The 26,468-nt window shown below is 43.3% G+C and overlaps 1 protein-coding gene across 2 annotated transcripts in view; it reads left to right on the top strand.

The window, feature by feature from the left end:
* The window catches only part of LOC306928502 (rho GTPase-activating protein 26-like), a 158,324-nt gene that overhangs the window by 113,180 nt on the left and 18,676 nt on the right, over positions 1-26,468 (top strand). The window contains exons 18-24 of one of the 2 annotated variants that reach the window (XM_079508672.1): positions 1,655-1,760; positions 2,387-2,546; positions 3,218-3,368; positions 5,351-5,630; positions 21,737-21,784; positions 23,050-23,160; positions 25,923-26,014. In XM_079508672.1, the coding sequence (XP_079364798.1) occupies positions 1,655-1,760; positions 2,387-2,546; positions 3,218-3,368; positions 5,351-5,630; positions 21,737-21,784; positions 23,050-23,160; positions 25,923-26,014 (948 nt within the window). The remainder of the gene's footprint in view (positions 1-1,654; positions 1,761-2,386; positions 2,547-3,217; positions 3,369-5,350; positions 5,631-21,736; positions 21,785-23,049; positions 23,161-25,922; positions 26,015-26,468) is intronic. The other variant, XM_079508673.1, reaches the window with a different exon arrangement.

Genomic DNA, 26,468 nt, shown 5'->3' with positions numbered 1-26,468 from the left:
ACGAAGCCTTGTTCGTGTGACATTTTGGAGAAGCTTATGCGGTGATAGCCACAGACAAAGACAGGAAGCAAAGGAGAGAAAACACGGAGGTCACAGTGCTTTTTAACATTCACACAGTGTGGTACGAGACCCAACCGGGCTCTCCTCTGTCACCTGGGGGTCCCAGCAGGCACACGGCTCATAGCAGTGGTTCCCAAAGTGGTCTGTAACTCTGAGGGCAGTATTATGCGTGTCTTAAGTACCAGGTCTTATTACTTAACTTAAGACCTGGAGGCGTGGTCAATGCTGTTTGGCCACTCAGAATAGCCAAATGACATTGACTACGCCTCCAGGTCTTAAGTTAAGTAATAAGACCTGGTACTTAAGACACGCATAATACTGCCCTGAGAGTGTACAAAGTGTACATTTGTACACTCTCAGAGTTAAATTAACATTGAGGTAGAAATTACATTAACAGTTTAGAGGCCCCAGACGGAGATCACGTCAAGTTCATGGTCAAGTGCCCCAGACGGAGATTGATAAATGGGACGGAGATTAATGATATCAAAACCCATCGCATCGCTCCACAGCCTAGGAGCGCTTGTTGCCCAATCCTCGGTGTTGCACAACAGTGACACGTCATCGAAAATGTTCCTTGCCTGTTTAACGGACGAAAACGAAAATCTTAAAACGTTCATAACTCGCGATCTAAATTATCCCGTCTAATTATGAAAAAAGATCCTGTGTTAGACGGCGCTCCGCGGTCCAGTCGCTAGTCGCGATAGATTTATTCTTACCTCCCGTTGTTGTCGATCGACTCTAGAGTGGTGTGGCTATTGTTAGCTGCTACAGACATTCACAACAACTTCCGGTGTGCCGGTAAAAGTGGTCCGGGCGCTATAAATGATGGGCACATTTTATTAATGGATTAATTAGGTCCGGGCCCTCAAGGTGTTAAATGGGGGTCCGTAGACTAATGCATGTCAAACTGGGGGTCCTTGAAATTAAACAGGTTGAAAATCACTGCTAGAGCCGTAAAAATCTTCTCTTATGGGGGTCCTTGGCATATCTCTTAAATTGTGGGTCCGATTTGTGGGTCCTTTACATGAAAAAGTTTGGGAACCACTGGCTTATAATTCTGTTCTGTCCACTCTGACCACTGCTGTCCACTCTGACCACTGCTTCTCACAGTGTTCTGTCCACTCTGACCACTGCTGTCCATTCTGACCACTGCTTCTCAGTGTTCTGTCCACTCTGACCACTGCTTCTCAGTGTTCTGTCCACTCTGACCACTGCTTCTCAGTGTTCTGTCCACTCTGACCACTGCTTCTCAGTGTTCTGTCCACTCTGACCACTGCTTCTCACAGTGTTGTGTCCACTCTGACCACTGCTTCTCAGTGTTCTGTCCACTCTGACCACTGCTTCTCACAGTGAGCTCCCAAAGTAGTTAACACGGCATCATAGTCATTTTTAACCACTTTATATTTACACGTTGGCTATTCAAAAATAGCAGATCTACAAGCGTGCAGCCATCATCGCTTGTACATCTATTTTTTAAGATATTTAAAACATATCGACATTTTTTTTTGTTTTTATACTTTTTAGTGTTTTTGTCTTTTTCTTTTTTTACATAAATATTCTCTTCTCACTCATGTGTGTGTGTGTGTGTCTCCAGAGCTTGACAACCCAGAGTCCAGGGTGACAGAGATCCATTCCATCGTCCACCGGCTGCCTGAGAAGAACAGACAGATGTTGGAACTGCTGACCAAACATCTGGCCAAGTAGGTGCACATACAAGTGTTGAGAAAGTTAATAAAAACAGTAATATATTACTCAAAAGTAATATTGAACATATATGAGCCTACAACACACAGTATGGCATCCCCCAGTACTCTACCTTCACATTCAGTAGATCCTGTGTTCTTTTGTGGCCAGATGTAATTTCCTGGGGTCTAGTAGGACAATAGTAAATAAAAATAAAGAAATCGCCATAATATTTTGTAAAAAAAGACATATTTAGCCCCATGTTCGAATGCCCCCGCCCCCCCCTGTCAAAAATAGCTAAAATCCCTAAAACGAAAGAAAGAAGCAAATGAAAAAACACTAATCTTTTTCTTTCTCTAATAACAACCTAAAACATGAACAAAAACAAAGTTGTCCGTTAACATCCCGAGGCGTTCCCAGACCAGTGTGGAGATAGAATCCCCCCCATCTGGTCCTTGGTCTGCCATGGGGTCTCCTCCCAGTGGGACGTGCAGCGAGGAGGACCTCCCTAGGGAGACGCTCGGGAGGCATCCGCTGGCTTTTTCAATAGCTAAAGTACACACATAACACATAATGCTTAAAACTAAAAGGAATTCCCGTCCTGAATGGGTTAATTAATCAAATATCTCTCTCTCTCTCCCAGTGTGGCCAGTCACCACCAGCACAACCTGATGACAGTGGCCAACCTGGGCGTGGTCTTTGGCCCCACCCTGCTCCGCCCACAGGAGGAGACTGTGGCGGCCATCATGGACATCAAGTTTCAAAACATCGTAGTGGAGATCCTGGTGGAAAACCACGACAGGGTACGATCTGTGTGTGCGTGTGTGTGCGTGTGCGTGTGTGTGCGTGCGCAGACTATTTGTCTTTATATTTGGCAGCCTACGGCATATGCACAGACTGGTTGTTAGACGGTTCCAATAACTTGGGATGTGGTGTCTCCGCTACAATTGGCAGCCGTCATGTATGTATGGCGGAGACGCTGTTACTTATACCCATAGAGTAGTGAGTGACATACCTATTGTACCTTGAAAACAACACACATTTTGTAAATGTAGCTCTTAGAGACCTGCGGATGGCGGATTTAGCCGTGGTTGGCGTGGGTAACTGCGGTTGGCGGATGGTGCGGTTAATATAAATAGGATGATATAATTAATGCGGTTGGATAACGGGTGAGTTGGGTTATGACTAGAGTTATGCCCTCATATATTTCCATTGTGGTGTCCCAAGCCAGTACAGACCTGCGGATGGCGGATTTAGCCGCGGTTAACCGCGGTTGGTGGATGGTGCGGTTAATATAAATATGACTATGCGGTTGGATAGCGGGCGGATAATGAATTTGCAGTTGCGAGAGACAAAAAACTCCATCCGCAGGTCTTAGACCTACAGTATAATATTTGTGTCCTTGTATGCATTTGTGTACTGTGGGCATAAAAAAATGGTTAATGTGTGTGTGTGTGTGTGTGTGATGCTGCAGATCTTCGCCAACGCCCCCAGCTGTTTGGCGGTCCCGGCGGCCAGCCTACAGCTCACCCTGACCAGGAGGCCCAGCAGCGCGGAGAGCAAGGCTCCCTCCTGCAGCGAGCGTCCTCTCACTCTCTTCCACACGCCGGTGCACTCACACAAAGGTGAGACGCACGCACACATTGGTGCATTTCTTTTGTGCATTTTTTATTTATTTAGCGCCTTTATCCAAGGCGCTTTACATAGATTGTGCATTACGTTCACCCATTCACACACCGATGGCGGTGGAAACCATGCAAGGCACCAACCTGCACATCAGGAGCAATTAGGGGTTTAGAGTCTCGCTCAAGGACACTTCGACACTAACTCTGGGGGAGCCCGGGTTCAAACTGGCAACCTTGCGGTTACCATCCAGCCACTCTACCCCTGAGCCACCGCCGCACACAGTAGGGCATTAAGCAACTAGTCGACCTTGTTGGTACTGACTAGTTGATAAGATTTTTTTTTCTTTTATTTCTTTCCCCCGATTTTGTAGGCCTCAAGATCAGGTAGATTATAGTTATAGTCACCAATGTACACAGTTTTTAAATGTACAAATATTTATTTCCAAAAAAAAGAAAGATTTTTTTTAAATTTTATTCACCTGTTTGATTCCCATTGCTGTGTCGTCCTCCAAACACAGGTGGTTTTGATTACAACATTTGAAAACAAACAAAGTCCATGTGTGCATGTAGCAGAGCTACCGTCCCATCGCCTGAAGGGATGCAACGCTCTGATTCGTTCAGGAAACTCAGAGCCTATGTTTTTGGCTGAAACTTCAAAATAAAATGCCCAAATGAACCATTTCACCCCGTCTTTAAGTATCGATACTGCACTGCAATGTAAAACTACTCTGTTACTTGAGTAAAAGTACAAAAGCATTGCTATCAAAATGTACTTAATGTACCAAAATTAGAAAGTACTCGTTATGCAGAACGTCCCATTTCAAGTTTTTTAATGTTTTGAAAATAGCAAATCTACAAGCTCACAATGTAGAACGGCAAGAACATATCGGTAATAGAAAGATTAAGACCTAAATGTCATAATTCGACATAATTGTACTGCTAATTGTTCAGAAAACACATAGTGTTATAGTGTGGATGGCTCCTTTCACGCTGTTTTCACTAATCACAGCCTAACAAAGGTTGTGAGATCCGCCTTCGCTTTTTATCCCCCCCTACACAGTACGCACGCACGCACGCACGCACGCACGCACGCACGCACGCACGCACGCACGCACGCACGCACACACACACGCACGCACACACACACACACACACACACACACACACACACACACACACACACACTAACCAGCAGCAGTTTCAGCAGTCTCTCTAGAGACTGCGTTGGATAATAGCGGCCATGCTTTTAGTCATTAATCAATGTTCTACTGGGTTTGTGTGAGCTTTGCTCTTTAAGCTCTTGGCGTTGGAAGCCCACGGCAGCAGCATCCTTAAAAGGGGAATTGTCCCCTCTGTGTAGCACAGGAGAGCAGTGGTGATTTTGACAGCAAATCTTGGTTTAGTTTTAGTCGTAGTCTTTTGAATAAAACTCCATTTAGTTTTAGTCATCTGAAAGGTTGTTGTAGTTGTTTTACCCCCTAGACATGATGTACAAGTACCCCCTGGACATGACACTAGTATGTCATTGGGATTTATCCCAATCCAACTCTTTGGTATGACCCAAAGAGTTATTACGGCTGAGAATTGAGCTGGTTTGAACAACGCGCCGACTCAACACTACCGCACAGCGACTCAACACTACCGCACAGTTAAAATATGAATGCTTCTGAAGACTTAAATAGATGATGATCACATTAGCTTTAGTCGATTCTCGCTAACTAATTTTTGGGTGACCTGAAACGGTCTTGTTTTCCAAGTGAAATTGAACGAGAGTCTACGGTGGCGGTAGCCAACAGCGTGTCGGTCAATTCACTTGTTGTTGATCTTGTTTGTGTGTGTGTGTGTGTGTGTGTGTGTGTGTGTGTGTGTGTGTGTGTGTGTGTGTGTGTGTGTGTGTGTGTGTGTGTGTGTGTGTGTGTGTGTGTGTGTGTGTGTGTGTGTGTGTGTGTGTGTGTGTGTGTGTGTGTGTGTGTGTGTGTTAGGTGAGAAGAGGAACAGCATGCTGAACTCCAACAACAGTGTGCCCACGGCGGCGGGGGAATCCGTGTCCACGGGCAGCTGCAACAGCAGCGGCAGCAGTGTCAGCAGCGCCAGCAGCCAGGGACGCACGCCTAGACACAGTCTGATCAGCAATGATGGCACGGCCAGACACAGCCTGACCAGCAACGAGGGCACGGCCAGACACAGCCTGACCAGCAACGAGGGCACCACGGAGACGCAGACGCCGCAGGACCCCGCCAAGCACAGCAGACCCAACTCACTGTGAGTGCACGCTGCATGGCAAGACCTATACGCTGTAGGGCAGTGGTTTTCAAGGCCCATTATTTATTTGGCATTTGAGCCCACGGACCGCCAAACGTTGATCAAAATAACTACATTCTTCTTTTACATTCTTGAATTGTGTAGACTTCTTGTAAATTAAGTAATGCAGATGTTTAACAATAATGTAACTCCTGAGAGCGTAAAATGAAACCAGATGTATGTCCAATTGTTTCATTTTGCTCTCTCAGGAGTTAAATATCTATAAGGGTCCATTTTGGTTACCAACTCTCCATCATTTAGCTGGGGACCACCTGGAACCACCTCAAGGACCACTGGTGGTCACCGGACCACTGGTTGAAAACCACTGCTGTAGAGTGTATCGGCAGAAGTAGCGGGATTTTGGCGGAAGTAGCCGCTCAAAGAAATGTGCTTTATACAAATCTGTTTACATTCTCCATGAATGAAACAAGTCTTGTGATTGGTCGAAAAATATCGTATCCGCGGGAAATACATCTGACGGATGTTCTGGCCCGACACTTTCGCCGATGCACTGCCTTAGGTAGTGACCAGGCTTTTGTCTTCGCAGATGAGTAAGGCTGGGACCGAGGCTACTGTGAGTGTCTCAGTCACCAGTGAGTCACCAGTGTCTATTTCGTTGACTAAAACTATGATGAAAGATTTCCATCGACTACATTTTTTCATTGACCAAAATGAAATAATATTAAGCTATGATGACTACGACTAAATATACTGAAAATACTGTCAACAGATTAAATACTAGACTAAAATGTTAGAGAGGGACTAGTGGAGAAGAGATCCAGTAGAACTAAAAGACGTTTGATTACTCAATCTACAAGCTCCATGCATTGTGAGCTTGTAGATCGTATTTTTTTTTCCAAATGGCTGAAATCTATAGGGTTGAAGTGGTATGTTTCGTGTATAATAATTATAAAAGCTACAAAGTAGTAACTAGTAATAGAAGTGTTCAAATAACTGTTGTGGAGTAAAAGCACAATATTTGCCTCTGAGATGTAGTGGATTAGAAGTAAAAGTACTGGAAGTTGGAAATCTCCAGTAAAGTATAGATACCTCAAAAAAGTGTCAAGCATTTTCTCGAGCAAAACCACAGAGCCTCCTACGTTTCACTCTCATTGCTCTCTCTCTCTCTCTCTTACACTCTTTCTCTCTTACACATTTTCTCTTGCTCAGACATACACACACACACCCACACACGTGCGAGCGAGCGCACACCGCGCACACACACTGTCCATACGCCTGTCATCAGCGCAGCGGTATGTGCACATTCTGTCACATTTTCTGTGTTCTCTCTTGATGTTAGCGGTGTCACTGGTGTTGACACAGAGGCCTTGTTGGGTTGGGAAGTGATGCCAGCTGTCAGGTTCCCTTAGGGGACAGCCAGCCACAATCAGACCGGGCCTCACACAGTGACAGAAGGCCCACTGTCAAATACAGCGTGTTTGTCCTCCACGCGTCCCTGCTTATAGCTGTCCTCCCCAGCCACTGAAGGCTTAGGTGTCATGTCATTACTCTATGCCACCTCTGTTGGTAGTTTTTACCACTCTGGTCTATATTCAGGCGCTGTCACTTTCTCCTCATTGGGCTGTCCTTTTTTAACCCATTCTGGGCGGGAACCCCTTTTGGTGTTTTACCCCCTCAGGCCGGGAACCCATTTGGGGGTTCTGTACAGTAATACAAAATGTAAAAATGTTGATGCTGCTATTTAAATATTTGAAGTTTTTCAGAAAACTTAGGTCAGGATTTAGAGGCGTTTTTAGAATCGGCCTAAATGGGTTAAGCCAATGGTGGAGTCCGCAATGCCTTCCCATACCCTGAACAGGCATATAGGGGATGGGATTCTTTTTTTTACTCTGGTCCGGGATTGGGACGTAATGGGATTTTTGTCTGTGGGAGTGGGATGGTACAGGAGTGAAAATCCACTCCCGTGTCAATCTATATCCCACATCGGACGATGTTGTCAGCGGTCTGTCTGATATTATAGCAATGAGGCGATCGGGTCAGGATTATAATTGAGTATAATTGACGTGATGTAATAAGAATTAATGTCGCTATGTCTCTGAAACCGTTTTCAAAGAATTTTTTTAAATTAAAAGCCTAGTAGTTTTTTTATGTTTACAGTCCGATTGGATTGTTTGTGCCTGCAAATAAATCCACTGGTGAGCTTTAGATTTGAAATGCATCTTAATTTAACTCTTGATTTTAATATTTTCTTATTTTTTTGTTTTGTCTCGTAATGTTTAGTAAGATGCAATATAGCTTGCCACAAGTTTGGTATAATATGAAATGTGTCATTTCTTGTTTTTTGTTCCTTTTTGTCCTTCATTTAGCCATGGAAAGTTTCTGAGCACAGATACTCATTGTCAACAACTGCCTGCAACCGCACGCACGCACGCACGCACGCACGCACGCACGCACGCACCGTAGCTGACTGTTGTCAAGCAGAAACTTCTTATCTGCATATTCTCTCATAAATTAACGCGCTATTGATCATCCTACAGCGTAACACAAAGGCATCAAAATTAGCAGATCCACAAGCTTGAAACGTGGCGTGAAGCAACACGTTTTGAGCTTGTAGATCTGCTGCTTTTGCTACTTTTGAATTTGAATTCCGAAAAGTATCCGTTTCGGACATATGAGGTTTCCACCCGACAGACGATTGCTCAAGGGCACTTCAGCGGTGTTTGTGGGGGCGAGGGTTGAGTGGTGGACCTTCACTTCCCCATCCAGATTGTTATTGTGTGTTGTTGGTAGGGCTGGGCGACAGATTGGTAGTTTGCCAAGACATAGATTGCTTTATTAGTTTATTATATAAAACCTTATTAATTAGTTGAATAAGTTCAGTCAATGCATTATAAGTGCATTTATAATGCATTCTTTTTGTATTCATAATGAAAAAGGTTTCCGCCTGACAGCGCCCGATATATTTGGAAGAGGTTTTTAATGACATTGATGGATGACCTCAGGGTCATTAATGTAGCAGTAATGGACATGAAATAACATATTCCTCCCCTGTTGCTCCTAATGGCCTCCTCCTCCTCCTCCTTACAAAACCTGCTGCCACCGCAGTGTACACTACTCGTCATTACAAGTCTTTTGTAGTCGTGTGCGCAGCCGTGCAGTATGCTTAATTTAACTCTGAGAGCGTGCATAATGTAACCGAATGGACCCGGGTAAGGGGTTACGGGTCCATTTGGTTACAGTATGTAGACTCTCAGAGGTACAAATTGAAATTATACTGAAGACCACCGAAGTCCTGACGTCACTCGCTCGTCCCCTGGTTCTGCCCGGTTCACGGAAGTCATTTCTCTATGGAGAATAACTTGGCATACATTTCGGGCCGGGCCCGGCCTGAAAACGTCGGGTCGGCCAGGGTCGGGTTCGGGCAGAATTTGTGAACTCTTATTGGAACACGCACGTGACGCACCACTGCACCAGTGTGTGTAAGCCTCCTCTTCAAACCTCCCCTCTTCTCCCAAAGCCTTACTGTATGTGTGGTTTAGAAGACAGACAACATTGTGGTCAGATGATTCAAGTGGGGGGGGGGGGGTCCCGTGACCGCTTCATAAATATCCTTGATGGAGCCTTAACATACAGTAAGTCTTATGTTTCTTCCCGCAGTGTGTGGGACATGTGACATCCTGATGACATTTTAAACGATGCCTTAAAGCTGAAATCATGTTGGGAGGCCCTCAGAGAGATAGAATACAGTTAACTTATAATAACTTTAAATATACTGTAGGTACTGTACGAGCAGTGGTGGAAGAAGTCCTCACATTTTATACTCAAACTTGAACTTGTAGATTGGCTATTTTCAAATATCCGAATAATATGCATAGGTGAAGTGGTTTTGTAATAAGAATCTAAATCTACAAAGTTCTAGTAACTTATGTTTTCAAATAATTGTCGTGCAGTTAAAAGAGAGGCATGCCTGATGAAGGTCTGACCGACTGCTTAAATACAATTCTGGAAGTGAAGGTAAGGTCATTAATTACTAATTCAGAAGGTAATTCTGTAAGTGAAGACAGTGTGCGGGATTCCAGTTTTTACGCATTGTGAGCTTGTAGATCTGGGATCGGGGAATGGAACATTCTGCAATATGAGTACTTTTACTTTTAGTACTTTCAGTACATTTTGATGCCGATAATTTTGTACTTTTACTTAAGTACATTTTTAATATGGGACTACTTGTAACAGAGGACATCTATATTGCAGTATTGAAACTTTTACTTAAATACAAAATGTGAGTACTTTTTCCACCACTGGCATAAGGACTTTTTCCTTCTATCCTTCGTGAAGATCGTGATTGTGAAGCTGAATCGTTTTCTTTCATCCCTTAAAGGGACACTTTACTTTACTACCGGTACTGGACACTGGGCTCACTGCTAAAATCTAAAATATCTAAAACCACATATTACACACATAATTAAAGACCCCCAGGAAAGTGCTCTAAATCTTCTAAACATCATTAACATATATTTTTTTGCAAAAAAGTTTCCCTTTAAGGACATCACCTCACCGCGAGTATGATAGCCTCGACTCATTCTCACTATTTTAGGTGATGCGCTAGGGTTATATTAGGGCTAGGGTGATTGTGGTAAATTATATACCATTCACCATACAAAAATACTGTTAAAACTGGAAGCTGGGAGAGCACCGGAGAAAATGTGAGACGGCACGACAGAGCAGATTAGATGTTGTTCCGAGGTTTATTCAGCAATACAGCATAGCATAAGCTCCTCCGGACGGCATGCCGCCGCCCGTTGACTGACAAAGTTACATTCAATTGCATGGAATTAAGTACAGTTTCACAGACATAGGTGAGAATAGAGGCGTGTTCACTGTTCCTTTGAAGACGACGCAAGCTTACGCATTGATCAACCATTTGCTCAAGTGGCCACTTTGAACCACTCAAACAACTCAAACAAAAGGCACCGACTACAGTATAATCAAGCCATCGACACCCCTGTCCTCAGGTGGTCCTTGAATATCAAAGACAGGCCTTGGAGACGAAATGACTAGTGGCTTGCGTAATTAAGTCAGCCAAGTAGTCATACTTAGTGAATAAACAGTTGTCAAAAACATGGAATATTGTATAATTATTGATTCCAGATTCCACATGATCACCTAAAAAAGGTGATAACTTATCACCTACAACTGGAATATGAATAGACCTTTATGGTCCATTTGGTCCTTTGACCTGACTTGAGAACCACTGTCCTAGATTTTTTTTTCTGTATCAGGAATGAGAAAATGGTACCGGTACATTATTCTATTCTCAGGTCCTTTTTAGGTCAACTGGCGGCTGAACGATCCTCGGTTAATGTTTGACAGAAAACAGACTCCGGCACACAGGAATCCTGGAAGACATGCAGACACATTCCACTCCACAACTGCACAGACTTTCACACAGACACATTCATAGACCAATGGCATATTCCTGCAATAAAATCGGGACTGCTTTGTCATTGTCTGCAGGCAGTAATAACAGTAATAATGTTCAGATATGGATGCCGTTTCATGTTCGGGAAACTAAGTAATGAACCCATTCAAACCGGGAAAGCATCTGTTCCATTTTAGATTTTAACCTCTTCTTTAACCATCTATACCGTATAATTTGGCTATTCTGAAATATTTAGAGATTTTAATTTATCGTGAAATTGTCCTTCACTATAGGATGCAAATTCAGTCCCACTTAAACCCTAATAGCCTACTTGATTAAATTGACCTGTAAAGAGCACATCTTATTTCACACAAAATAGCCGATCTATAAGCTCGCAACGCATTGCAGATAGAAGTGGCATTTTAAGTTTAAGCATATTTTGATTATCGCGATAATATCGTTAATCACAATTATTTTTGCAACAATAATCATGACATTTCATATCGTCCCATCCCATAGACGTACTGCTTTTCCTGCAGCCTAAAATCGGGGCACTTTTCTCAAACCCATTGTCACCCATTTTAAATGTTATTGGTCCTAATTGGTCCTTAATGCTCATTTTAAGATGGCACCATTTCCCTCTACTCACCCTGGCTTTCATATTGGTTGGGCTATATGTGGACAGACACAGTTCCCTTGATGGGGATTCCAAGCTAATAGAAACTATAGCATTTCTCTTCTGGAATAGAAGCCATTGATTGTTCCTGCATCAATTAAACACTGATGGGAAGGGGAAGCAATAGTAATACAAAGCTAAAGTTGTGTGTGTGTGTGTGTGTGTGTGTGTGTGTGTGTGTGTGTGTGTGTGTGTGTGTGTGTGTGTGTGTGTGTGTGTGTGTGTGTGTGTGTGTGTGTGTGTGTGTGTGTGTGTGTGTGTGTGTGTGTGTGTGTGTGTGTGTGTGTGTGAGAGAGTGTGTGTACTTAAAAACAAGCCCCCAAAAAAACGCAAGTTGTAGTTCCAGGCTGCAACTACAATTTTTTACAAACAACTTTACAGAAAAACAATCCCAAAGTCGCTTATAATAAAACGGCATGGCAACACTGAGTGTGAGCAATGAGATGTGAACCTGGGGTCTTGGAAGCTCAGAGCTGCAGCCATTGGCTCATGATACGAGCACACGACCAATGGGACAGAGCATTCAGTGTTGCTAAGATACCCTAGCCTGGCTAATAAGCCAGACCGAATCAGCCGTTGGCAAAAACAAATTGCCTGCCGGCGGATTACGGTCTGGAGAGGCTCAATTGTACGCCCATTTCCTACACCAGAGAAATGGTGTGGCCAATCGGGACACGGTATGCAATATGGGCGGGCTTTGGTACAGTGACGTTCAATGCTTGAGACCTTTGACTGACAGTAGCTCTGACCAATTGCGTCAAAGAGAAAATGTTTGAACCCGCCCCCCGGGAAACAAGATCCATACACAGCATATCCAGACTCAAATACCACACGACAGTGTGATTTGAGTCTGGCTTATTAGCCAGGCTAAAGATACCCCCCTCACCCCACACCCCACACCCTTGGACGATGGGGTCTATTCTATTCTCAAACTCAGAGGCAGCGCTCTGCTCAAACTAAGTACCACAACAACTGCAGCCAGGGCATGCATGTGACGAGCGGCGCTGACATGCGCAGCACAGAAGTGTCACACAGACAAACACATACCTCTCCCATTTGGAAAACATTTGAAACAGCAACGTTTATAACGTTTTATAATAAGCCAATTTTCGACTCATACGTTTTTGAGTCGCGGTAGGCATGAGACTTTTTTCAACATCCCTAATATATATATATATATATATATATATAAAATACACACACACGTCACACTTTAATGAAAGCATTGCCTTACGAGACACCATGCCGAGCCTCTGTTCTGAGAAACTGAGAGACTGTTCTAAAAAACGGAATAACAATTAAAATAACTTGACTGCAGGCGAGCAGGGAGAAAGAAACAAAACATGTAAACAAGGTGTGTGTGTGTGTGTGTGTGTGTGTGTGTGCGTGTGCGTGTGCGTGTGCGTGTGCGTGTGCGTGTGCGCGTGCGTGTGTGTGTGTGTGTGTGTGTGTGTGTGTGTGTGTGTGTGCGACTGCACGTCGTGCACATGCAGACACTGTTTCCCCTCGCGTCTCCCTTTCATGTCTCCCAGTCTTTGATGTACTACAGGTGCACATTAATAGCATGCCTTCCATCCTACCTTCACATTTCTTGCTCATATTATCCCCTAATGTTCTCCCTCGCTCCCTCCCCTTTTTTCCGTCAATGGTTGAAGCCGTAAAGTCGCCTTGGGAACCAACAGTCTGTCCTTGATGGGATATAGGACAGGAGCCTATCTCCTGTTTCTATAGCGTGAGGCAGCTTGATGTACAAGTACTGGACATCCCCTGGACATGACGCTAGTATGTCGCAGGGACTTAGGGCCTATTCATATACTCCAGTTTTAGGTGATAAGGTGACCACTTAAAAACAACACGACATCACGCCGCGGTGAGACGCCATTCACAGTTCACCCATACACACCTCAACTACCGTTCAATCACCTCAAACTGGAGTATGAATAGGCTTTTAGCAGGGCCGCGGGAAGATGTTTACAGTAGCAGGTGCGGAACGTTCAGTAGGGGGTGCGCGCGCATTAGCGCGCGCCGCAAAATGCGCGTGCACGCGCCTCGTGCACGCGCATTTTCGCGCAATTTCACGCAGAAAAGTGGCTTTTACTTTCCCTCTCCACACGCATGAGAAAACTGACACAGGCAATTAACCAGGATAAGGTGCTGATACTGTGATACAGCATATTTATTAAGCCTAGTAACAGAAATCTGTTTTAATTAAAATTATTATTATTTTTCCCCTCCCGTCCGAGGGGAGGGGGGCTGTGCCTGGGGGAAGGGGGTGCTCCAGCCCCCCCAGCACCCCTACTTCCCTCAGCCATGGCTTTTAAGCTACACCCCAATCCAACCCTTGATGCTGCATGCCAAGCACAAGCAGGGAGGCATTGAGTCCCATTTGGTTAGTGTTTGGTATGACTCAGCCCGGGAGCCCTAATCTCATGGTGGACACTGAGCTGGCCATGGGGTGAAGTCGACAATATTCCACAATCTCTGAATGCCACGGGTGCGCGTTGTGTACTACAGTGTCACACAGAAGTAGCAAAACTCTACGAGTTCAAAATGCGTCATGTTTTGAGCTTGTAGATCGGCTATTCTTGAACTTGAATCCTGAAAAGTATATATATATTAGGGCATTAACATAAAAATCGATTAGTCGACTAGCAAAACGGTTGTCGACACTGTAAATCAAAACTTGAGTAATCGTTAATATTATTTTTCTTTTTTTTTCTTTTTTTTCTTTTTTCTTTTATTTTAAAGCAGACATGCAGCTGTGAGCTCTGTTGTTTTGTTGGTAGTTCTCCAACTTAAGTACTAATCCCTTCCTGGCTGATTGTTTTCATATCATATACAAGCCGACTGTACGTGGGTTTTTGCCGTCACCGTCACTCGTGTAGGTGCGGTGGGCGGCGGTGGCTGCACTGGCAACATTTAAGACAGATTTTCAAAAAGCATATGCCTCATACGCTCAATGGGGACAACTACAGTGTGTAAATACTTTTACTATTGGTGAGTTTATTACTGTAGTTTGTTCAACAAGTTAGATTGGAGACGTGTCGTTGTTTCGTCCGGTACAGTAGTATAGCTGCCTGTCCCTCCTCACTCTGCCCAATAATATCCAGTTTCGTGACAGTCAAACTACAGTAGCTCTTGCCGTGATTTCATGTTTCTTTTTCTTATTCATCTTTCTTCATGCTTATCCAACAAAAGTGCAGGCGTGCGGCATTATTAAAAACAAACTGCTATGCCGCGAGATCATAGTTATAATAGTCGCGATGGAGTGAAGTAGTTGATCATCTGATTTATAGCCTGGTAAGCCTGCTAGCTAGCAAGCCTAGTATGTAATCATAACCTCCTCCTAGCTTGTAGCTCCTTCTAAAAACCAAAGGAACTGTGGTTGTAACTTGTTGTTGAACATTTAGGGTTGTATGAAAAACATCGCATCATTCATTCCTCCTCCTCCTCTCTCCAACTGAACAAACATTTTCAACAACGTAACATGCTATGCTGCGCCGTAGAAAGGTCTTGCGCATCAAAAATAGCAGATCTACAAGCTCACAGCGCGTCCATCCGTGAGTCATTGTGGACTTGCAACTTTGACTTGACTTTTAACAGCTGATGTGAATTTCGGCCAATCAGAGCGGCATTCAGCGTAATCTAGTAAGAGAGTGGCGACACTAGCGTTGCTCCCATTGTAACAATGGAATGCGGAAGTGCTCATTCTATCTCAATGGGATAGTTCCAATGTTTGGAACTATAGCCCATAGCACCCCGCTTTGTGGTGAGATCAAAGCGTGTCGCCACTCTCTTACTATTCCACTCGGCCTGCATTCACCGGCTCTGTTTTGCAGTTAATCCTTCACTCGCGCTGGCCGTTTCAGAACACGATGTTTTAATGCTTGATTGGATGGAAAACAATATCATATTTTACCACCGACTAATCGATTATAAACCGATTTTGATGGTAGTCGTGTCGACTATCAAAAATCACGTTTGGTTAATGCCCTAATATATATATAAACTTTATTACAGGCTCGTGGCCCACAAGGTAAGACAGTACATCACAAATAGACAGTACATATAGACAGTACATCACAAATAGAGAATAAAAAATATATATATATATATATATATATATATATATATATATATGATATTCCACCCGACTGAAATGATCACAACGTTATGCAACGTATTCCTTGCTCATTGCAAAGGGTGGAGGGCTGTAGGAGAAAGATCCAGACTGCAGGGCTCAGTCAGTGGAATGGGTTCATTCATTCTTGTGAAGCAGCAATGCCATTACTAATTCAGATGCAGATAGATAACCTTTTGGTTCATTTTGCAGTGGATGTTGTTATTCAGCGCCACAGCTGATAGTGCCATGGCACACGATAAGAGACTGTTCCACAATACCTCATAATATCATCGCTGTGGGGTTGAAGCCTCCTTTGTTAGACCCATTAAGACCTGAGGAACTGATTCTACAAAAATGTCTTCCAAAATCCTGAAGAACTAATCCGTGGAGTGCCGGTGATCAAACGGTTTCATGTCAAGGACCCACAGTATTATCTGTATTTGGCCGCGGACCCCAATCTGAAAATATTTTGTCCTGGGGAGGGACCAAGGAGCAAATATTTGAGTTAAAAACGTTCACTGTGAAAGAATATATATTCAGAGATTTTCAAAAATAGCAGATCTACAAGCTCCCGAGTGCCGCGCTATGAGCTTGTAGATCTGCTATTTTTCAACAGCTAAAGTTTAAAATAATGCTTCAAGTGGTTAAAAGCTATGAGGTGACACAGATGCGTACTCAGGTCTAAATGGGTTAAAACTGTAGTTTGGGTGATGGCTGAGTGTCTGGACGATGGGGGATAGTACCGTACTTTGGCCCTTTGAGGAGGACGCATGCTGACCCTCCGCACGGCTGTGGTTGATTAGCCGGGCCAATACCTAGACATTTACTCAAGTACTGTACTTGAGTACAATTTTGAGGTACTTTTACTTTACTGGAGTATTTGCAATGTCCACGATGCAGATGACCTTTTTGTTCATTTCGAATGGAATTTGTGATCCAGTGTTGTTTTTTGAGTGGTGCTCCAATGATGGCAATGTCTGTCCCAATCTATGTCTCTCACTATCTATGTCTAGGGTACCTATGTCTATGTCTAGGTGCCAAAGTGACGCTGTTGAGCTAGAAACGGAGAGAGAGAGTGTTGCACTGTTGCCTGCTAAATACAATGTGGAGCGTGCGAGAGACAGAGAGAGAGACAGAGAGAATACCACACTCTTAGTTGTGAGAGAGAGTGTTGTCTGCCAATTTCCTCCACACGGTGACAATGTCATTTCTCAACCGTTTCGGACCCGGGGCGGCTCGCCGGAACCGGGCCGGCCCAGGGGGTCCTGGGGGTCTGGATGTTCCGGGGACCCCCACGCGGTACAGTTGCACCACTCACTTTTTAAACATTTTGTGCATTCTGCACAATGAGTACTTTTACTTAAAGGCATGGTAAGTTTGTTGTTAAAATGTTAAAGCACTATATTCTGATTAGGGTTGTCCTGATCGGATCAGGTGATCGGAAATCGGGGCCGATTGCGTCATTTTCAAATGATCGAAATCGGATCTGGAGCCAAAAAGACGTGATCGGGACATCCCTAGTATCAATATTATATCCATATCATGATATTAGACTGGATAATGTCTGTGATTTGGGATATTGTACTATTGTGATATGGCATAAACGTGTTCTATAAAATATAAATATCGGATCGGGAAAAAGCGGTATCGGCAGATGGTCAAAATCAAATCAAAGCAAAAAAACGTGACCGGGACTAATTCAAAAAGCAATTTCTGTTTAATAAAGAGCTGGAGACATGGAGAGTCCTGTTACCGAGAAAAAGAAAGAAGAAAAAAACATTATTTTTGTACTCAATTTGTCCGAATATACCTATTGTATCAAAGGCAAACCCAGTATTCATCAGGCAGTTTCTATTACCTTTGGCAGCAGCACACTGTCAACATACTGCATCTATCACTGTGTGTGTGTGTGCGCGCGTGTGCGTGCGTGCACACGCGCACGCGTGTGTGTGCTCGCATGTGTGTGCGTGTGTGTGCTCGCATGCGTGTGTGTGCTCGCATGTGTGTGCGTGTGTGTGCTCGCATGCGTGTGCGTGCGTGTGTGTGTGTGTGCTCGCGTGTGTGTGTGTGTGTGCTCGTGCATGCGTGCGTGTGCGAGTGAGTGGGTGTGCATAATGGACTGATGTGGCGTGGATTGACGACCTATCTGGCAGAGGAAATGAAGGCGGGATCAATTTAATTAAGGCTAGCAGAGAGAGGAGGAAGGGGCCGGCGAGCGCTGTAAACTCAGCTCTTCATTATTTACCTCTTCATTTGTAAACCAATAAAGAGTTTGTTACCCTTTTTAAGATAACACAGTGCTCCCACGCATCCTGGCGGGAAACACATTGAAGAATTGTTCCAGTTTTTTTCCGGTAAAGGAAAAATGTCAAAATAGTCCAAATGTAGGAAGATACTTGCTTATAAGTTATACCTGTAAATTTAAGGTTTGATATCGTTGCTGACGGGAGGAAATCACCTAACTCCATTTCTTTCTTTCTTTTTCTTTTATAAATCAGTGCTATTGAACACCATATAAAGTCACAACACCAACTGTGATGAGGCAGTATTGCTTTGTTTTCAAAATATCCTGAATCCTGAAAAATGAACATTTTGGAGTTAAACCTGCTATAAGCAATAATATGTCAAAATTTGAATGACCTTTTTATTTTTATTCTTTTTGGTATTCAGACAGCCAACAATGGGTAAAACGATCGCAAAAATAATTTAGTCTCTGTGATACATCTAGGGGCCGCAATCTGCATTCAAAGATTTTCCTAGAAGCTTTGTCATTGGTCGATTTGCCTGTCTGCTTCCTGATTGGTTAGTCATTGTTTTTTTTTTACCAATGACAAAGCTTCTAGGAACATCTTTGAATGCAGAAATATTGGTCTGTCTGTTGAAAATGGCAGTGGTCATTGCTGGTTATGGAGGAGTGTCACAGTTACGTTTTATTTATCTTTTTTCGTTCCAAGAGGGCTGCAACCCGATTATGCCGGAGTCATCAAAGGCCTCCATGTGGGAGTTGACTGGGTTCAACAAAACCATGGCTGCCATGGCAACCCCAACGTATGCACGCACAGCACACGCACATCACTGAGAAGAACATGGAAAGCCTGGGCTCTGCATTCTGCCAGGGCCGGGTCAAGTTCAGCAGTGGCACAATCTGGTTTTATTTGTCACATCGCAGTTGTACAGGTGTCAAGCAGTGTGGGGAATTATTATTATTAATCTAACATAATTCATGTTGTACACAGCTGTCATTTAACTCTTCTTTTGCCAGCTACGTATATATCTGCTGGCAAAAGCTGCTTAGCTGAAAATCAGGTTTTAACATTGGTCCGGGACTCCGGTTACTAGGCAATGCCTTCAGTCAAAGCAGGATTTGCAATGCCTCATATCTCTGAAACTACGATTGCTGTCCATGGTTTTTCTGATGCATCCGAGGTTCGGATGTCATTTGTGATTTTGTACCGCATCGCTCCCGACATGTTAACGTTTCTGGCGAAAGGTAAACAGCGTGAGCTAACACTAATAATAGCCATTCGTTACAATGGTGGTCTCCAGGCCGGGAAACGAAGAGGAAGAGGAAAAAACCCCTGGCAGGGTTTACCTAAACTCTGCTGCCACCTCGTGGCACAAATAATTAATATAAGAAGAACTGACACACTGTATATACAGTAGGACCTTTTATAACTGCAATGATGAGCCTGCACAACTAAGCATTTCACCCACCTTTGTAATGTGATGTGATGGATTCTGATTCTGACCTGCAGTTGCTCAGTATTCATTCATTTCGCATTTACAACAGCTAATTTAGTTTAAAAGTTGGTTAATGGTCAAGAGATTCCATGTAGTCATAGGGAATAGCAACCACATTTTGTGCAGGAAAATAAATTGAAGTTAAATTGATCTTAAAACCCCCCCCCCAAAAAAACGGTTTTGATTGGAATATGTCTCTGATTTCCAAGTTGCCATAATATTATTTGGTAAGCGTATAAAAGCAATAAAAGGCTTGCTTGGCTTTGCATGGCCTCTGCCACAGCACAGCCGTGCCAATACCCATGATGAAGCATTTCCTCAATCTCATGTTATTGCTTTGAAAGACCTCAATTTAAATTATATTATTTTCGGTGGGAAACAGCCACGTCAAACATCTGCAGTAGTTCCTTGAACATTTCTCCAATTGGCATCTCCTCTCTATTATTATATATAGCCTATAATTAGTTTTCTTTCTTTTTTTTTCCCTTCCCAATTTAGTCGTTATGCCGATTGATTCCTCCCCACACACTTCTGTGTGTTGTCACAGCTGTTGTATAGTAGGATACAACAGCCTCAACTGCCAGCGAGGAGCCACCACCGGGAGGATGTAGAGCCTGCCCTTCGTCCTATCCTCCTAATTGTTTTTAATTCATGAAAAGTTGTATATTTTTTAATGTAGAAAACGGAAAATATTTTTTTTCCCGAGATTTAGCTAGGACAATATTTTGGTCTGCTTGTCTTTAAAGGACGTGCCAGCGTGAAAGTGATATAACCACAATTAAATCCCACACACAATGCACAAATGTAGTTAACAGGCTTGACTAAGTGGCTGCTGAGCCCACGTCTAGCCGGGACTGGAATTGAATGAATCTCTGTGTTTGGATTTTGGTGTGCCTCCATCGTCTCTGCCATGTCTATTACTCCTCATTAGACGCTTGTTATTGTGGTCAAGACAGTGTGCCTGCTCACTAGACGAGACATGGTGGAAAGTACTCTTTAACTATAAGTACATTTAACCAAGTATTAGTACCTTTTAGGTCATTTTACTTTGGCTGAGTGTGACAATTTTTTTAAATACTTTGCTGTCAAATTAACGCCCTACCTACATGATCACACTACAGCATCGCATCGCACAAGCGTATCAAACGTAGCAGATCCACAAGCTCCAAATGTGGCGCGAAGTGCCATGTTTTGATCTTGCCGATCTGCTACTTTTGCTGTTTTTTTTATTTGAATCTTGAAAAGTAACAGTTTTGGAGGTTTCCACCCGACAGAGACATTATACTTCTACTCCACTACACCTCAGATGAAAATATTGTAGTTTGTTACTTTACTACAATTATTTGAAAACGTTATACTAGTTAACTTTGTATAGGTTTAAATTATTAATACAAAATAAAACATACATTCACCAATTAAGCCGTATTTTATTATGGAGTATGGAATATAGAATATGTATTTTTTATTAAAAAAAAGAAGAAAAGGGATGTTCGTTAATGAGTACTTTTTGATGCCACTCTTGTAGTTTTCCTCCAGTAAAATGTTTCATACATGACTTATACTTTAGCAGAGTATTTATGCTGTGGTATTGCTACTTTTACTAAAAGCTGCACTATGCAACTTTACTCTTCTGCTTCGGATTTGAACCTGTGCTGACACAACGAAGCCGGCCTGCTTGCTCAGGGGATACATTGAATCTTGACCATCAGGTCAAATTTAAATCTAAATGTCTCATAGAAGAGCAAGGAGACAAAATACGACAAAATACAACCACCCGGATTGCATAAGATATACTGTATTCATATACTGGACAATACAGATTGGACAAATTTACATTTCATTCATTAAAAAGGTTACATAGTTTGTTCATGCAGGCTGCAGTAATGATGTGGCTTCGGTACAAAAGCATCAAAAGATGCTTTTGTACCCTCCACACACACACACACACACACACACACACACACACACACACACACACACACACACACACACACACACACACACAAAAGTGTAATCTACAAACTAGCCAAAGACATATGGTGCAAATGTATAAAGAAAAAAAAGTGGGGAAATTAGTTGTTGTTGAAAAGCTTAATTTCCTGTTTTTTTTTAACTTATTTATTTATTTGTTCACCTTATAATTCCAGGTTGAACCCAAAGAGTCGTGCCAGCATACCTAGCAGCATCGCTACCAGGTAAGAACAGCCTTTTAGCCTTGTGATGATGAATGACTCTGGTTTCACCACTAGCACTGCAATGAATGACTCTGGTTTCACCACTAGCACTGCAATGAATGACTCTGGTTTCACCACTAGCACTGCAATGAATGACTGGTTTCACCACTAGCACTGCAATGAATGACTGGTTTCACCACTAGCACTGCAATGAATGACTGGTTTCACCACTAGCACTGCAATGAATGACTGGTTTCACCACTAGCACTGCAATGAATGACTCTGGTTTCACCACTAGCACTGCAATGAATGACTCTGGTTTCACCACTAGCACTGCAATTAATCACTCTGGTTTCTAGCACTGCAATTAATGACTCTGGTTTCACCACTAGCACTGCAATTAATCACTCTGGTTTCTAGCACTGCAATGAATGACTCTGGTTTCACCACTAGCACTGCAATGAATGACTGGTTTCACCACTAGCACTGCAATGAATGACTGGTTTCACCACTAGCACTGCAATTAATCACTCTGGTTTCTAGCACTGCAATGAATGACTCTGGTTTCACCACTAGCACTGCAATGAATCACTCTGATTTCACCACTAGCACTGCAATGAATCACTCTGGTTTCTAGCACTGCAATGAATGACTCTGGTTTCACCACTAGCACTGCAATGAATGACTCTGGTTTCACCACTAGCACTGCAATGAATGACACTGAATGACACACTGTTTACCACACAATATGGAGTGTGTGAACATTTGTGCACATGTACAGTATATGTGCATGTTGGCATAATACGTGTACGTTTACTCCAGTGGTTCTCAAACTTTTTCATATCAAGGACACCTGTATTGATATGTATTTGGCCGCGGACGCCCATCAGAAAATGCTTTGTCCCAGAGACCTCCAGAAGTCACACTTGTACGAAGTGAGGGGCGCTCTTATCATCAGCCAATCAAATCATACACACAAAGCCGTGCATAGGAGGGGCTAGTGCTCCTCAAAAAAGCAGATAGCAGATGTACAAACCCGGAGTGCAGTCTGTTATTTTTTAACATATAAATAAGTGGTTGAAATGACTGATGCTACATTAACTGCTTTAGCTGGAACCCCCCCCCAAGGACCCCACTTTGAGAACCAATCGTTTACACTGTGTGTGTCTGTGTGTGTGTGTGTGTGTGTGTGTGTGTGTGTGTGTGTGCGTGTGTGTGTGTGCGTGTGCACGTGTGTGTGTGCACGTGTGTGTGTGTGTGTGCGCATGTGCGTACGTGTGCGTCAGTGTGATGGCTCCGAGCCCCACTTCGCCGCGCTCCCCCTCGTGGCCGATGTTCTCGGCCCCCTCCAGCCCCCAGCCCGCCTCGTCGGCCTCCAGTGACTCCTCCCCGGTCAGGTGGGTGTGTCCCCCCCCTCAACAACCCCAACCCCCCTGGATCAGTGATGCTCGCTCAGTAAAGCCATGTAGTTTGACCCAAGACCTGAGCGCGAATCCACAAATGCCATCTAAACCAGTAGTTAACTCAAACCTTTTTCATGCCGCGGAAACCCCCAAAATGATATCTTTATTGTTCTCGACGGGATATGTGTCTTCACAGTCTATTCATAAACAACAACAACAACAAAAAGCAACACATAACCATATAGCACAAAACAACATATTACACGACACAACAACAAGACAATACATGAGTCCCCAATACCATCCTATTCATGGGGCAGTGTGTTTAATGCCACAATGACTGAGGTGACAAAATTCCTAGCTGCTAAAACAAACATTTTTTTCCCCACTTCAAAGTATCTTAGCCCAGATGGCATTAGGTCGAAGTAGCTATAGGGAATGATCAGTTATTTTTTGTTTTTGTTATTGGAAATGCTAAACGTGTGATGACCTATATATATATATATATATATATTATTGTCCATATCAGAAAGTGTGGATAATCTTGGAAGCAATCAAGCAATACGGGTACTTCTGTTAGGCATGAATGACCGTAATAAGTGGTCAGACGGGTGGTGTGTTGCGAAACTCTTCAAGTGAGCCCTGATCCAGAAAACAACTGGTTTACATTTTGTGGCTTCTGACCGCCCCGGTGGCGAATTTATTTTCCGTAAAAGCGACTAGCTTCATAATAATAATAATAATAATAATATCTGGGACTTATATAGCGCTTTTCATGACACTCAAAAACGCTTTACATGTGTTGGGGCCAGGGGGGTGAACAAGAAAAAGCACAACTTTATTAGAAAATTAATCAGCTTGGAAATGCGATTGTGAAAAGGTGAGTTTTCAGTGCAGATTTGAAGGTCTCTCAGGCTGTGGGAAAGAATGTGTGTATTACGACGTGCCGGAACAATTGATCAAACAAAGTGAACAATCCACCGTGTCCTTGCACTGCACTGCCACAGTCCTTGGTCATACGATAGAATGGTATATATCATATACCATCGTACAAGTGCGTTGCACAACAGTAGTACAAATTCCTGATCTACAGAGCTTGTAGATCTGCCATTTTCGCTACTTCCTAACTTAAAGTGAAAGTCTATCTGTTGATTTAATAATTATTTAACCAACTCTCACTTGTGAGCTTGTAGATCTGCTATTTTTGTGTGTGACACTCTAGTATGACGAAGTAAGGCATTAATTTATGAAAATACACACATACACATGGCATAGTCTCACAAGCCATACAGCTCTAAATACACACATACACATGGCATAGTCTCACAAGCCATACAGCTCTTGCGTGCTACAGAGTCCCGTAACTCCACCTCACAAATGACAGGAAGCTGTCCTGTTTGTCATTTTTTTTAACATGTTTAAATTATCTTTACACTCTATAACATACAACGAATTAGACCGTTCCTCACCCAGGAGTCAGCCCAGCTCCTTATCCAGACAGTTCACAGTTAACAGTCATGTCAAAACTTGACTATTGTAACTCCTTACTGGCCTACCGGCATGCACACTTAAGCCTCTCCAACTGATCCAAAATGCCGCAGCTCGCTTGGTCTTCAACCAGACAAAATTCTCACATGTCTCCCCCCTTCTCCGCTCCCTCCATTGGCTCCCGGGCGCTGCCCGCACAGAATACAAAACTGTGATGCTGGCATTCAAGGCAACCAAAGGTGTGCCCCACCCATATCTTGCAAGTCTGATTGAACCCTACAAACCCTCCCGTGCACTCAGATCAGCCAACGCAGGGAAGCTGGAAGTACCTTCACTAAATACGCCGGGACAACGCTCCACACGTCCCAAACTCTTCTCCCTTCTTGCTCCAAAACTATGGAATGCACTTCCTATTGCAATCAGAACTGCAGCATCACTCCCAATCTTCCGCCGTAGTCTGAAAACCCACCTCTTCAGACTCTATCATGGCCCGTAGCACTTGCCCTAGCCCGGATGACCTTACACTACAGGCGTATGCAAAGGCTCAATTTATGTAACTTAGATAGCATTTTATATAGACTTAGATAGCATTGTATGTAGACTTATAGCATTTTATGTAGACATAGCACTATATAGTATATATGCATAGTTTTATTATATAGATATTCCACTGTTACGTTCTTAGCTTACGTATGATTCATGATAACTACTTGTTTATTTATATGATGTATTGCCATGGTTTTTTGTTCTTGCTTAATGTAAGTCGCTCTGGATTAATTGATTTATTGCATCTTTTTAAAGTGTGTCATTATAATCTCCATTTCTGCTAAAATCAGTGAAGCGAAGTGAAGCAGTGAATAGGTTCTTAGCTAGGTGACTGCGAAGTGTAGTGTAGTAGTGGGTGGAAGCAGTTGAAAGTTGTGTGTCTAGCAAGGCTATTTGTGGCGGAATTGGCTTTGACACACATCTTGTGGTTTGGCTAACGCTAGATGAATAAATTACGCTTCAAGGGACAAGCGGTCTACCCTGACTTATCAATTAATAAATGATCTCTCTCTATTCAAAAATAGACGATCAAGTTTTTGAGAAATATCACATCAATCATTTATCACGAATCTTCTCTTCTGGGGGTCCCTGGCACAAAACATTTCCAGATGGACATCCACGGCCAAATACATACTGTAGGCCTACAACTATATCTACCCTGACTTTTCAATGACTAATTTCTCTCCCCCCCCCCCCCCTCTCCCTCTCTCTCCTCTGTGCAGCATTGCAGGGAGAAAAGCGAGAGCGCTGTATGCCTGCAAGGCAGAGCACGACTCTGAGCTGTCCTTCATCGCCGGGACCGTCTTTGAGAATGGTGAGTTGCAGCCCACGTGACGCGAGGGAGGAAGGAAGCGCAGGGAATGTGTGGGCGCGTGTTTGTAGAGAAGCACAATAATTAGTGGCTGGGAGAGACCAAATGAACCGTGGATCTGGTCTCTTGACCTTTTCGCTGAGTCGCGTGGGACGTGTGTGCGTGCGTGCGTGTTTGTGTGGTTCTTATAGTCAGCATCTATAGTTAGTCAGAGCAGGGCTGCAACTATCAATTTTTTAGCATTCATCGGTCAATGTTTTGATTAATCGAAGACTTTCACAATCTACCATGTCACTATTTTAACTAGGGATCTAAGGTTCCCAAACTGTTTAGCTCAGGGGGTGTCCAAACTTCTTTTTTTTTCTCCTACCTATCAGAATTTACTTTCGGACCATATTAAAGTCACATAAAAATTCTTTGCATGTCAACAATTTTATTTCAACTGAGCAAAAAAGTA

Source organism: Electrona antarctica (assembly GCF_951216825.1).
Source record: "Electrona antarctica genome assembly, chromosome: 8".
In the NCBI taxonomy this organism is placed as follows: Eukaryota; Metazoa; Chordata; class Actinopteri; order Myctophiformes; family Myctophidae; genus Electrona; species Electrona antarctica.
Note: the sequence above shows the minus strand (reverse complement) of the source record. Positions and strands in the feature narration are given on the sequence as shown.